The sequence below is a fragment of the Salvelinus alpinus genome, chromosome 3 (genome assembly GCF_045679555.1).
Source record: "Salvelinus alpinus chromosome 3, SLU_Salpinus.1, whole genome shotgun sequence".
Taxonomy (NCBI): Eukaryota; Metazoa; Chordata; class Actinopteri; order Salmoniformes; family Salmonidae; genus Salvelinus; species Salvelinus alpinus.
In genome coordinates, this window is record NC_092088.1 from 30,169,339 (window position 1) to 30,183,064 (window position 13,726).

Consider the following 13,726-nt stretch of genomic DNA (forward strand, 5'->3'; position numbering starts at 1 on the left):
TGCCAGAGCCGCCAACCAGACAGGATCTGCCAGAGCCGCCAACCAGACAGGATCTGCCAGAGCCGCCAGCCAGACAGGATCTGCCAGAGCCGCCAGCCAGACAGGATCTTCCAGAGCCGCCAGTGAGCCATGAGCGTCCAGAGCCGTTAGCGAGCCATGAGCAGCCAGAGCCGTCAGCGAGCCATGAGCAGCCAGAGCCGTCAGCGAGCCATGAGCGTCCAGAGCCGTCAGCCTGCCATGAGCGTCCAGAGCCGTCAGCCTGCCATGAGCGTCCAGAGCCGTCAGCCTGCCATGAGCGTCCAGAGCCGTCAGCCTGCAATGAGCGTCCAGAGCCGTCAGCCTGCCATGAGCGTCCAGAGCCGTCAGCCTGCCATGAGCGTCCGGAGCCGTCATTCATCCAGAACTGCCTCTCAGTCCAGAGCTGTCTCTCTGTCCGGAGTTGCCCCTCTATCCTGAGCTACCTCTCTATCCTGAGCTACCTCTCTATCCTGAGCTATCCCTCTGTCCTGAGCTACCTCTCTGTCCTGAGCTACCTTGTCCCGGAGCTGTCCTTTATCTTGGTGTTGCCCCTTAAATTAGGTGGGGGAAATAAGAGGGTGGTCATTCTAAGGGGGAGACGTAAGCTGGGATTGACTATGGTGGGGTGGGGACCTCGCCCAGAGCCTGAGCCACCACCGTGGTCAGATGCCCACCCAGACCCTCCCCTAGACTTTTGGTGGTGCGTTCGGAGTACGCACCTTGAGGGGGGGGTTATGTCACGTTCCTGACCTGTTTTCTGTTAGTTGTTTTATGTGTTAGCTGGTCAGGACGTGAGTTTGGGTGGGCAGTCTATGTTTTCTGTTTCTATGTTGGTTTAAAGGGTGACCTGATATGGCTCTCAATTAGAGGCAGGTGGTTTTCATTTCCTCTGATTGAGAGCCATATTAAGGTAGGTGTTTTCACACTGTTTGTTTGTGGGTGGATGTCTCCTGTGTCTGTGTCTATGTTTGCACCATACGGGACTGTTTCGTTCGTTCGTCGTTTTGTTTGTAGTAAGTACTTGTTCGTTCGTTCTTCATGTTTCATGTAAGTTCGTGGTCCAAGACTGTCTACATTCGGTTTGTTATTTTGTTTAGTTGTCAAGTATAGTTCGTTTTGTCTTGTTCAATAAATTCATCATGTCATTTCACTACGCTGCGCCTTGGTTTAATCCCTGCTCCTCCTCTTCGGATGAAGAGGAGGAGGAACGCCGTTACATTTAGTCAACTTTTCTATAATTTATAGCCATGGTAAAGATTGTAGAATAATGAAAACGATAAACAACAGAATTTCTATATTTTTTTAAATAGTTGATATAATAGAATAATAGAATACAATGGGTTATGTCAACAAAATCATTGACAATAATAATAACCAATAATGAAATCAATAAACTCTTCAAGCTGTGTGTGTGTGTGTGTGTGTGTGCGTGCGAAAACTAGGAAAGAGGATGCAACAAATCAAGGCAATGCAATCGAGATTCTCCCAAGGAAGAAGGAAGCAAGTATTTGACAGCTATTAAAATGGTTTGACAGTGCCTGACTGACTGACTGATTGACTGACTGACTGAGCTACCATAATACCCATGGCCTGTCCAGAAACAACCCCTAGCCCCTACTTGCCAGAATCTAGACATGTGTAGATCTGAGAGGGATTGACTTGTGGTGACATGGTGAGAGCTCCACCTTACCCTCTGGTAGGCTTATTGGAATGTTGGTGGTATTGCTTACACCTATCCAATTCTCTCAGATCTCCACAAGTGTCTTGGGGTAGGGGCTAGGGGTTGATTCTGGACAGGACCCCACAACCCTTTGGGTGTGTGGTGGACCTACAGCACGACACTTGAGGCATTGGTTGAATGTTTAATTCCATTGGTATACGCACGCAGATTTGTGTAAGCTGGACACACCCACGGCACCGTATCAGGCTGATCAAACAGGTCAGGGTAGCTGGAGACCTGCTGTAAACAGTTAAAGGATATAATGTCTACTATTCACACCCGTGCTTCATTCCAGCGAGATAGATGTGCAACCACTGACTAACTATAGCTAGGGCATATCTCTAATCAAATCAGATCAAATCTTATTGGTCACATACACGTGTTTAGGAGATATTATTGTGGGTGTAGCGAAATGCTTGTGTTTCTAGCTCCAACAGTGAAGTAATATCTAGCCAGTAATATCTAACAATTTCACAACAATACACACAAAACAAACAAATCCAAGTAAATGAATATCCACATATCCAGAGAGAGCCATGTTTCCGTGAAACAGAGAATGTTACAATCTCTGATGTCTCTCTGGAAGGCAACCCTTGCTCAAATTTAATCTACCTTGTTGTCAAGTGACTGGACAATGGCTAGTAGTGTACTCCGGAGCGGTGTGCGATGTGCACGTTTACAGAGCCTGGCCAGGTGGCCGCTTCGTCTGCCCCTTCTGCGGCATTGTTGTTTTGGATCGCCTACTGGAATTAGCTCCATTGTCCTGGGGGGTGGTCCGAACAGAGGATCCGCTTCGGGAAAGTCGTATTCCTGGCCGTAATGTTGGTAAGATGACGTTGCTCTTATACCCAATAGTTCTTTTCGGCTGTATGTAATAAGACTTAAGATTTCCTGGGGTAACAATGTAAAAAAACAAAATACTCCAGAGTTTCCTAAGAACTCAAAGCAACATCAACTGTTCCGAGGATACTGTGTGAATCAAGCCTTCATGGTCAAATTGCTGCAAAGAAACCACTTCTAAAGAACACATTAACAAGTAGAGACTTGCTTGGGCCAAGAAACCCGAGCAATGGACATTAGACCGGTGTAAATCTGTCCTTTGGTCTGATGAGTCCAAAATTTAGATTTTAGGTTCCAACCGCCATGATTTTGTGAGACGCAGAGTAGATGAACGGATGATCTCAGCATGTATAGTTCCCACCGTGAAGCATGGAGGAGGAGGTGTGATGGTGTGGGGGTACTTTGCTGGTAACACTGTCAGTGATTTATTTAGAATTCAGGGCACAGTTAACCAGCATGGCTACCACAGCATTCTGCAGCGATACGCTATCCCATCTTAGTGGGACTATCATTTGTTTTTCAACAGGACAATGACCCAACACAGTTCCAGGCTGTGTAAGGGCTATTTGACCAAGAAGGAGAGTGATGGAGTGCTGCATCAGATGACCTGGCCTCCACAATCACCCAACCTCAACCCAATTGAGATGGCTTGTGATGAGTTTGACCGCAGAGTGAAGGAAAAGCAGCTAACAAGTGCTCAGCATATATGGGAACTCCTTCAAGACTGTTGGAAAAGCATTCCAGGTGAAGCTGGTTGAGAGAATGCCAAGAGTGTGCAAAGCTGTCATCAAGGTATAGGGTGGCTAAAATATATCTAGATTTATTTAACACTTTTTTGGTTACTACATGATGCCCTTGTGTTATTTCATAGTGTTGATGTCTTCACTATTATTTTACAATGTAGAAAATAGTAAAAATAAAGAAAAACCCTTGAATGAGTAGGTGTGTCCAAACTTTTGACTGGCACTGTATATTATTTAGTATATGTAAAGGAATGATTAAATTAAGAATAGTCTGATGGGTGACAATATTAGCCTATCCCTTGTGAATGATATACTGATATATATGATATATATATATATATATATATTAGGGAAGGGAAAGGGAAACAGGGATGCCTAGTCAGTTGTACAACTGAATGCCTTCAACTGAAATGTGTCTTCCGCATTTAACCCAACCCCTCCATGTCTTCGGCGCCTGGGGAACATTACTCAGGGGCAGAACGACAGATTTCTACCTTGTCAGCTCGGGGATTCGATCCAGCCACCATTCGGTTATCACTTGCGAATGATGCCCAGATTATGTGCAGTAAGGCAAGAAACAGCGTATGCCTTTTTTTAAATAACTTTTTCAAATCATAGTCGCACACCTTATGTAGCCTAGCCCATAGGCCTATATGTTTTGGTAAGGTTTGTTTCACAACTAAAGTGGCCAAATAACTTCTTAAAATAAGCACATTCATTCTCTTTACAACTGGTGTAGAACCTAACTGTTTGGGGAAGATCATTTTCACCATAAAAATGCACCTTTTATAATAAAGCATTACATGCATAATCACATTTGTGGTCACTTTTGAAAATGGTGTTTTCCTGCAAATGTATTGCTTTTGGAACTTTCGCATGTATGTGCGAAATAGATGTGCGCACAGTTGCGCTTATAATATGAAGAAATAGCCTAATAGTTTATCAACATTTTAAGCTAAACATTCTGATCTGTTGCATCAGCCTCATTGCTTTAAAAAATGTATTTTTGATGACAGTGGTTGTATTAATTTGGGATCCCACAAGTGTCCCAAGTGTCCCAGATTGTGTTTGGAATATTTATTTCTCACACAGAAGGACAAGTTCACCTATAGAATAGGTCAACTTTTGTACTATGGGGGATAGTAGATTGACATAGGCTAGTGCTTTTGCTGTTCATTAGGCCTACTCATCTTGTTGGCTGACGAAAAGTAATTGTGGACAGTTCTTCTTACATCTTCAATATGAGCCTCAGAATTCGATAAGAAGGATGCACACAGTTGTGTTCCCGATGTGTCTGTCTTCACTTGTAGCCTACTTCGGTGTGGAGATGTCTGTGAGAAGGACCTGATCACGTGATGGGCAATGGCTCATAGGAATTGAGATACAGTGCATTCGGAAAGTATTCAGACACATTTACTTTCCCCCATTTTGTTACGTTACAGCCTTATTCTAAAATGTATTCAATAGTTTTTTCGCCTCATCAATCTACACCCAATACCTCATAATGACAAAGCAAAAACAGGTTTTTAGAAATGTTTTCAAATGTATTAAAAACAAAAAACTGAAATATCACATTTCCATAAGTATTCAGACCCTTTACTCAGTACTCAGTCCCGTGTGGCTCAGTTGGTAGAGCATGGCGCTTGCAACGCCAGGGTTGTGGGTTCATTCCCCACGGGGGGACCAGGATGAATATGTATGAACTTTCCAATTTGTAAGTCGCTCTGGATAAGAGCGTCTGCTAAATGACTTAAATGTAAATGTACTTTGTTGAAGCACCTTTAAAAGCCTTGAGTCTTCTTGGGAATGGCGCTACAAGCTTGGCACACCTGTATTTGGGGAGTTTCTCCCATTCTTCTCTGCATATCCTCTCAAGCTCTGTCAGGTTGGTTGGGGAGGGTCGCTGCACAACTATTTCCAGGTCTCTCCAGAGAAGTTCGATCGGGTTCAAGTCCAGGCTCTGGCTGGGCCACTCAAGGATATTCAGAGACTTGTTGTCACGTTTCCTGACCTGTTTTCTGTTGTGTTTGTATTATTTAGTTGGTCAGGGCGTGAGTTGGGGTGGGTTGTCTGTGTCATTTTCTATGTGGGGATGTTTGTGTTCGGCCGGGTATGATTCTCAATCAGAAGCAGCTGTCGATCGTTGTCACTTATTGAGAATCATACTTAGGCAGCCGGGGTTCACGTGTGTGTTTGTGGGTGTTTGTATCTTGTGTATCTCGTGTCAGTGTTCGTGCCTCACGGGACTGTTTGACGGTAGTTTCATTTTGTATTTTGTATCGTATATGGTTTATTTTTTGTTATTAAATTACCATGGAAACCAACCACTCCGCATTTTGGTCTGATCCGTCTCGCCTCTCCTCGTCCGAGGAGGAGGATTACGACTACCGTAACAGAAACACCCACCACCAACAGACCAAGCGGAGTGGAGAAGGACGGCAAGAACAACAGCAATGGTACAAAGAGGAATGGACATGGGAGGAAATCCTAGACGGGAGAGGACCCTGGGCAGAGCCAGAGGAGTGTCGCCGCCCCAAAGCGGAGCAGGAGGCAGCGAAAGCGGAGAGGCGGTATTATGAGGCGAAAGCAAGGCAGAGCGGCTGGAAGCCCGAGAGGCTCACCCAAAAATGTATTGGGGGGGGGTTAAAGGGGAGTGTGGCGAAGCCGGGTTGGATACCTGAGCCAACTCCCCGGGCTTACCGTGGAGTGAGAGGGCGTCGTACTGGTCAGACACCGTGTTATGCGGTAAAGCGCACGGTGTCCCCAGTACGCGTGCTTAGCCCAGTGCGGGCTATTCCACCTCGCCACACTGGTAGGGCTAGGTTGGGCATCGAGCCGGGTGCCATGAAGCCGGCCCAACATATCTGGCCTCCAGTACGTCTCCTCGGGCCGGCGTACATGGCACCAGCCTTACAGATGGTGTCCCCGGTTCGCCAGCATAGCCCAGTGCGGGCTATTCCACCTCGCCGCACTGGCAGGGCTACGGGGACCATTCAACCTGGTAAGGTTGGGGAGGCTCGGTGCTCAAGAGCGCGTGTCCTCCTTCACGGTCCGGTATATCCGGCGCCACCTTCCCACCCCAGCCCAGTACCATCAGTGCCGACACCACGCACCAGGCTTCCAGTGCGTTTCCAGAGCCCTGTTCCTCCTCCACGCACTCTCCCTGTGGTGCGTGTCTCCAGCCCAGTGCCTCCAGTTCCGGCACCACGCACCAGGCCTACTGTGCGCCTCAGCAGGTCAGAGTCGGCCGTCTGCCCAACGCCGCCTGCGATGCTTGCCTGCCCAGCGCTGTCTGAACTGTCTGCCTGCCCAGCGCTGTCCGTCTGTCCTGAGCCGTCAGAGCTGCCCGTCGGTCCCGAGCCGTCAGAGCTGCCCGTCTGTCCCGAGCCTTCAGAGCCGTCCAGCCAGGACCAGCCAGAGCCGTCCAGCCAGGACCAGCCAGAGCCGTCCAGCCAGGACCAGCCAGAGCCGTCCAGCCAGGACCAGCCAGAGCCGTCCAGCCAGGACCAGCCAGAGCCGTCCAGCCAGAGCCTTCCGCCAGCCAGGATCAGCCAGAGCCGGCCAGCCAGGATCAGCCAGAGCCGGCCAGCCAGGATCCGCCAGAGCCGGCCAGCCAGGATCCGCAAGAGCCGGCCATGCCAGGATCCGCCAGAGCCGGGCAGCCAGGATCCGCCAGAGCCAGCCAGCCAGGATCCGCCAGAGCCAGCCAGCCAGGATCCGCCCCTCAGTCCGGTGCTGCCCCTCAGTCCGGTGCTGCCCCTCAGTCCGGTGCTACCCCTCAGTCCGTTGCTGCCCTTTGGTATAGTGGGATTGACATGGAGGGTGGCCATTGGGAGGAGGCCACGGAAGCGGGGGTTGACTATGGTGGGGTGGGGACCACGACCAGCGCCAGAGCCGCCACCGTGGACAGACGCCCACCCAGACCCTCCCCTAGACTTTGTGCTGGTGCGCCCGGAGTTCGCACTTTAAGGGGGGGGGGGGGTTCTGTCACGTTTCCTGACCTGTTTTCTGTTGTGTTTGTATTATTTAGTTGGTCAGGGCGTGAGTTGGGGTGGGTTGTCTGTGTCATTTTCTATGTGGGGATGTTTGTGTTCGGCCGGGTATGATTCTCAATCAGAGGCAGCTGTAGATCGTTGTCCCTGATTGAGAATCATACTTAGGCAGCCGGGGTTCACGTGTGTGTTTGTGGGTGTTTGTATCTTGTGTATCTCGTGTCAGTGTTCGTGCCTCACGGGACTGTTTGACGGTAGTTTCATTTTGTATTTTGTATCGTATATGGTTTATTTTTTGTTATTAAATTACCATGGAAACCAACCACTCCGCATTTTGGTCTGATCCGTCTCGCCTCTCCTCGTCCGAGGAGGAGGATTACGACTACCGTAACACTTGTCCCGAAGTCACTCATCCGTTGTCTTGGCTGTGTGCTTAGGGTCGTTGTCCAAGTTGTAGAAACATTTCAAGGATGATCAATGGAAACAGAATGCAACTGAGATCAATTTCAAGTCTCATAGCAAAGGGTCTGAACAGTTATGTAAATAAGGTATTTTGTTTTTTTATTTTTAACAAATTTGCAAACATTTCTGAAAACCTGTTTTTGCTTTGTCATTATGGGCTATTGTGTGTAGATTGATGAGGAAAATATAGTATTTAATGTGAGTGAGAGGTGCTTCAGAGGACGGCGATTGGCAGCCGGGAGAAGGGAATTATAATTATTATATTCAGCCCAAGGGCACAACGGCCACTGGCCGCAAAAGGCATGTTTTTTTTTAGGGGCATTACGGCCACACAAGGGGGATGCCGCCGGGAAATTCGAGGCATTATCCAGTGCTTGTCAAATTGTGAATGAGAGACTGATGAAGTGTGTGCAGCCTGCGCAAGAAACAAAACAGCTCGTGCCTTTCATGAGACTTTTTTCAAATCATCTTTAGAGTCACATCATGCAACCTTAGAATGTATTAAAAATCAAAACATATAGCCCAATGTTTGTATCACAACTAAAGTTGCATAAATAACTCAAAATTAAGTATATAGGAGGACCTGTTTCTTTGTTAATGTCACGACTTCAACCGAGGCAGGCTCTCCTTCCCGTTCGGGTGGCGCTCGGCGCTCGTCGTCACCGGCCTACTAGCTGCCACTGACTCTTTTTCCTCCCCCTCCTTATGTGTTGATTTGTATCACCTGTGTTTAGGTAATTGTTAATTAGTGTGGCTTTATTAGTCAGCCAGCCCGTATGCTTCTTTGTGCGGGATTGTTCATTTGTAGTTTTGGATTTCGGGAGTGGTTATATGTATTGTGGACTGGGTTTTGTCTCCCGTGTTTTGGACAGTTGTTTATGACACCCAGTAAGTCCGTGTTGGACATTTTGTTGCCGGTTGTGCATTAAAGAAGCACCGTATTGAAGCTCTGCTGTTTCTGCGTCTGACTTCACACCCCCCCGACACCCAGAGCGTTACAGTTAACCACTCTATACAGAATAGCCGCATGTGCTCACTCCCTCAGAAATCTCTTGGAGAAGATATCCTTTCTATTTTATTTAGCGATGTTCAATTGTATTTGTCATACTATAAAATATTGCAACCGAATCTTGTCTGTTAAATGAACTAGTGTAGCCCACAACTATGTGGCATTAGGCAGATCTGTGCCTAACATAAGGACAAGAGTATGCTATTCTGTTCTTCTGAAATAGACTACATTTAGTTCATATCATGTTTCTTAAGACCTGTCTAAAATAAACAATGGATTTATTGTGAAGGTGTAGGCTATATTACAGGGTCTGCTTGTAGGCTATGCTTGTAGGCTATGCTAAATGTGTTTATGTTAATGAACGGTAAATTACCATGAGACCGGCAGTTATTTGCGTGACAATCACTGGCTGACAAAATGTCATGACCGCCACAGCTCTAGGAACGACCCCCCCCCTAAAATTCCGTTCAGTTGAATTTCGTTCATACTGTATGTCCCGTTCTATAGTCATTTATCAATGAAAGCAAATTAATACACATCCCACTGGTTGAGGAGCTGGACCACGCATGAGAAAGTAATTCCTTTCCACAACAACGACACACTCCCAGCAGTGACTTATTGGTGAGATGCACAACACAAGGGCAATGTTTCAATCCCCATTGGGATCTTACGCTAAATACAAGGACAATATTTACCCCGTCAAAGATTCCAATAAAGATCCATATTATTTACTTAGGATTATTTGTAAAAAAAATTAAAATAAATAACTAACATGTTCAAACCTCATGATTATTTAAACTGTCTAACACTATCATAACACCAGGTTGTAATACACAAGGTTGTTTATGTTTTATGGTAATTTCAGTCTTTATAAACAATGTATAAACAATGTATTGTCCAATGTTTGTTTAATCAAGATTGTGGCTTTAACATAGCTCTACATTACCTCTGTGTGAACTTTAGGTATGGCGTGTAGTCGATGACAGCAGAGGATTTTCCATCCAGGGCCTCCCCCTTTAGACAGAAACTGTGGACAGAAAGTCATAACCCAATCAAACATGGACCTATGGACAGCAACCTTGTCATATGACTATGTCCATCACAGAATAATAAGGCCCTCTTGAGTTCCTCTCCTGGTTTCTCTCTGCCATTGTTGCTGTAACTTCCTCAAACTTTCTGAAGGCCTTGTTTTTGAAAAGCATTTTCTGACAAATGCATTTTTTAAAAGCACTAGAAAAACAATTGATTTCTCTGATTTCATCGAGCATGTTCTCCCAGCCTCACCTGAAGTCTATGGCTCCGAGTCCAATAAGCATCCCTGTTAGGACCGTGGCTTCTTCCCTTAGCATGATGGCCCCATCACCATAGAACCTCCTGTAGCACACACACACATAAATATAGGTGTGTCAGGTACCCTAGGTGTTTGTTGCGATTGTTAGTTGTCATTAAGGTTGTGGCGGTCATGAAATTTTGTCAGACGGTTATTGTTATGCAAAAGACTGCCGGTCTCACGTTAATTAACGTAAACAGGTTCAGCATCTCCAGGCCTCCACGGAGTCCACACATACAAGCCACAGATGCACACATTTAGAACATTTAAAAAAGTCGAAGAAATCAATTTAATATACAGCATCACAATAAATCCATTATTTTAGTCAGGTCTAAAGAAACATTATGATGTGAAGAATTAACAGAATATGAGTTGGTCTACTGTATGTTATCTGGCTATGCTCAATGCCAACAGGCTATAAGAGTGTTAATTTAGCTGACAAGATATGCTTATAAGTCCCGTGCCATTATTTTATATTATACGATTTTATAGTAAGAAGAATATAATTGAACTTATCTGAATAAAATAGAAAGGATATTTTTCCCATTCTAGAAGTGGCTATGTTGAGCGCAAAAGGGTTTGAAACAGGGCCTATATGCTTGATTTAGAGTTATTTGGCAAATTTAGTTGTGAATGATACAAACCTTCGAAAGTCTTATAAATCAAAACATATATAGGCTGCATGATGCGACTATAGGCTATTGATGAATTGAGAAAGTCGCAACAAAAGCTTGTGCTCTGTTCCTTGCCTCAGGCTGCACAGCTGTTCTCTCTTCAAGAGATCATATATTAACACACATGATGTCAGCTGGTCCTTTTGTGGCAGGGCTGAAATGCAGTGGAAATGTTTTTTGGGGATTCAGTTCATTTGCATGGCAAAGAGGGAATTCATCTGATCACTCTTCATAACATTCTGGAGTATATGCAAATTGCCATCATACAAACTGAGGCAGCAGACTGTCAAAATTAATATTAATTAAAACTTTTGGCCACGACTGTATATCCACATTAAAACGAGTCCTATATCGACATAACCTGAAAGGCCGCTCAGCAAGGAAGAAGTCATTGCTCCAAAACTGCCATAAAAAACCCAGACTACGGTTTGCAACTGCACATAGGGACAATGATCGTACTTTCTGGAGAAATGTCCTCTGGTCTGATTAAACAAAAATTGAACTGTTTGGCCATAATGGCCATCGTTATGTTTGGAGGAAAAAGGGGGAGGCTTGCAAGCCGAAGAACACCATCCCAACCGTGAAGCACAGGGATGGCAGCATCATGTTGTGAGGGTGTTTTGCTGCAGGAGGGACTGGTGCACTTCACAAAATAGATGGCATCATGAGGCAGGAAAATTATGTGGATATTTTGAAGCAACATCTCAAGATATCAGTCAGGAAGTTAAAGCTTGGTCACAAATGGGTCTTCCAAATGGACAATGACCCCAAGCATTCTTCCAAAGTTGTGGCAAAATGGCTTAAGGACAACAAAGTCAAGGTATTGGAGTAGCCATCACCTACCCCTGACCTCAATCCCATAGAAGATTTGTGGGCAGAACTGAAAAAGCATGTGTGAGCAAGGAAGCCTACAAACCTGACTCAGTTACACCAGCTCTGTCAGGAAGAATGGGTCAAAATTCACCCAACCTATTGTGGGAAGCTTGTGGAAGGCTACCCGAAACGTTTGACCCAAGTTAAACAATTTTAAGGCAATGCTACCAAATACTATTTGAGTGTATGTAAACTTCTGACCCACTGGGAATGTGTTGAAATAAATAAAAGCTGAAATAAGTCATTCTCTCTACTATTATTCTGACATTTCACATTCTTAAAATAAAGTGGTGATCCTAACTGACCTAAGACAGGGAATGTTTACTAGGATTAAATGTCAGGAATTGTGAAAAAACTGAGTTTAAATGTATATGGCTAAGGTGTATGTAAACTTCCGACTTCAACTGTGTATATATATATCGGTCATGGCTCCCGGGTGGTGCAGCGGTCTAAGGCACTGCATCTCAGTGCCAAGAGGCTTTACTTCAGTCCCTGGATCGAATACACATCTGACCGTGATTGGGAGTGCCATAGGGCGGCGCACAATTGGCCCAGCATCATCTGGGTTTGGCCGGGGTAGGCCGTCATTGTAAATAAGAATTTGTTCTTACCTGACTTGCCTAGTTAAATAAAGGTTACATTTAAAAAACAACTGGCGGCAACCGCGGCGCAATCAATAGGAGGGGAACAGTGGCTGGTCCTGAAAATATAGCTAACTTGTTATGCAAGTGTTGCACACCAACAGATGGAGAAAACCTACACCAGTCGAGCAATTAATTTCAACAATAATCTTCATTTTAATTTGGCTTTACAAACAACAAGATGGCTTAATTGGAGTCTATTTCTTCGGAGCCCAGACCTTTATAAAATAACAACTGGCTGAGGTAGTCTATGAGGCTTAACAGCCTAATAAAAGTTTTTTTTTTTAGTAGGCCTAGTTACAATTGCAACTGGTCAAAAATGTAGCATCCTACATAAAACAATCATTTAAAGAAAATAAGTCTGCACGTTCGAACTAAAACAATGTAACTAATAATGAAAAGCGTAAATTTATAAAGTAATTGGAAAGGTAGATACAAATTATTTGTGACATTGTGGTTACAACAAAGAATGTAAACAAGATGTGAACAAGATGATGTGTTTTTATTTACAGTAGTGATGGACAACTGGAAACAGTTTGCAAACAATTTGAAAACAGGTTTTCAAACACTTGTTTTTCACAAGTGTACTGTAGTACTGTAGCAGGTGTAGCACATCATGCAAATGTTTCCTATTAGCAGGACGATATAATTTTTATAGCGCGGCTAATGTTGTGAAAATCCCTCAACTTGCAATGTATTCGATGCTTAAGTACTCTAAAGTGTTACATTTCTAACTCAAAACAGCAGTACAGTATTTCTTCATCGACATCTTTATGCTTTCGTTAATAGAATAACATTCAAATGCGGATGTTTATTTGAACTACATTTTAGTCGCACTTCCACCTATTTCCACGACCACAGGTAAAACCTTGCTGAGATGATCAATGTATTTGTTGCATTGTTGTATCGTCATTTTCTCTAGACAAAACATCTTGATGGCCTTGACCAGTTCATCTTTGCTTGTCGGCTTGGCAGAGTTACGGATGAATGTTTTCAGTTGATGCCGAACAAGTTAGATCAGGTTAAAATCAGGAGACCTACATGTAGAGATAAAAAATAAAAAAAATTGCGTAGGCCTACCATAGGTGTTGTAGGTCTTTAATTTTAAAAAGTATTACAATTTAAACCTTTATTTTACTACATAAAGGTCTACTTACTCTGCTGGCATCTTGACCCAGTTTATGCACTCATTTGCAATGCAAACCCGGGCGGCAGTGTGTTTTGGGTCATTGTCTGCATTTGGAGAAGAAAAAAAGACATTTAGCCTAACAGCCAACATTAGGTACAATAATAGAAATATACATTTAAATAGGTCTAAACATAACAAAATATTGCTATAATCCTACCTTGAAAGAAATGATGTGGTCCCAGAAACACCTCTCTGACATAGGGTCCAGCATCTCTTGATGATTTCTTCCTCAAAG

At 44.5% G+C, this 13,726-nt stretch overlaps 1 protein-coding gene across 1 annotated transcript in view; it reads right to left on the minus strand.

The window, feature by feature from the left end:
• The window catches only part of rundc3ab (RUN domain containing 3Ab), a 40,033-nt gene that overhangs the window by 18,811 nt on the left and 7,496 nt on the right, over positions 1-13,726 (minus strand). Inside the window, exons 5-6 of the mRNA XM_071390991.1 lie at positions 10,069-10,158; positions 9,731-9,811 (exon numbers count right to left, since the gene is read on the minus strand). Coding sequence (XP_071247092.1) covers positions 9,731-9,811; positions 10,069-10,158 — 171 coding nt within the window. The remainder of the gene's footprint in view (positions 1-9,730; positions 9,812-10,068; positions 10,159-13,726) is intronic.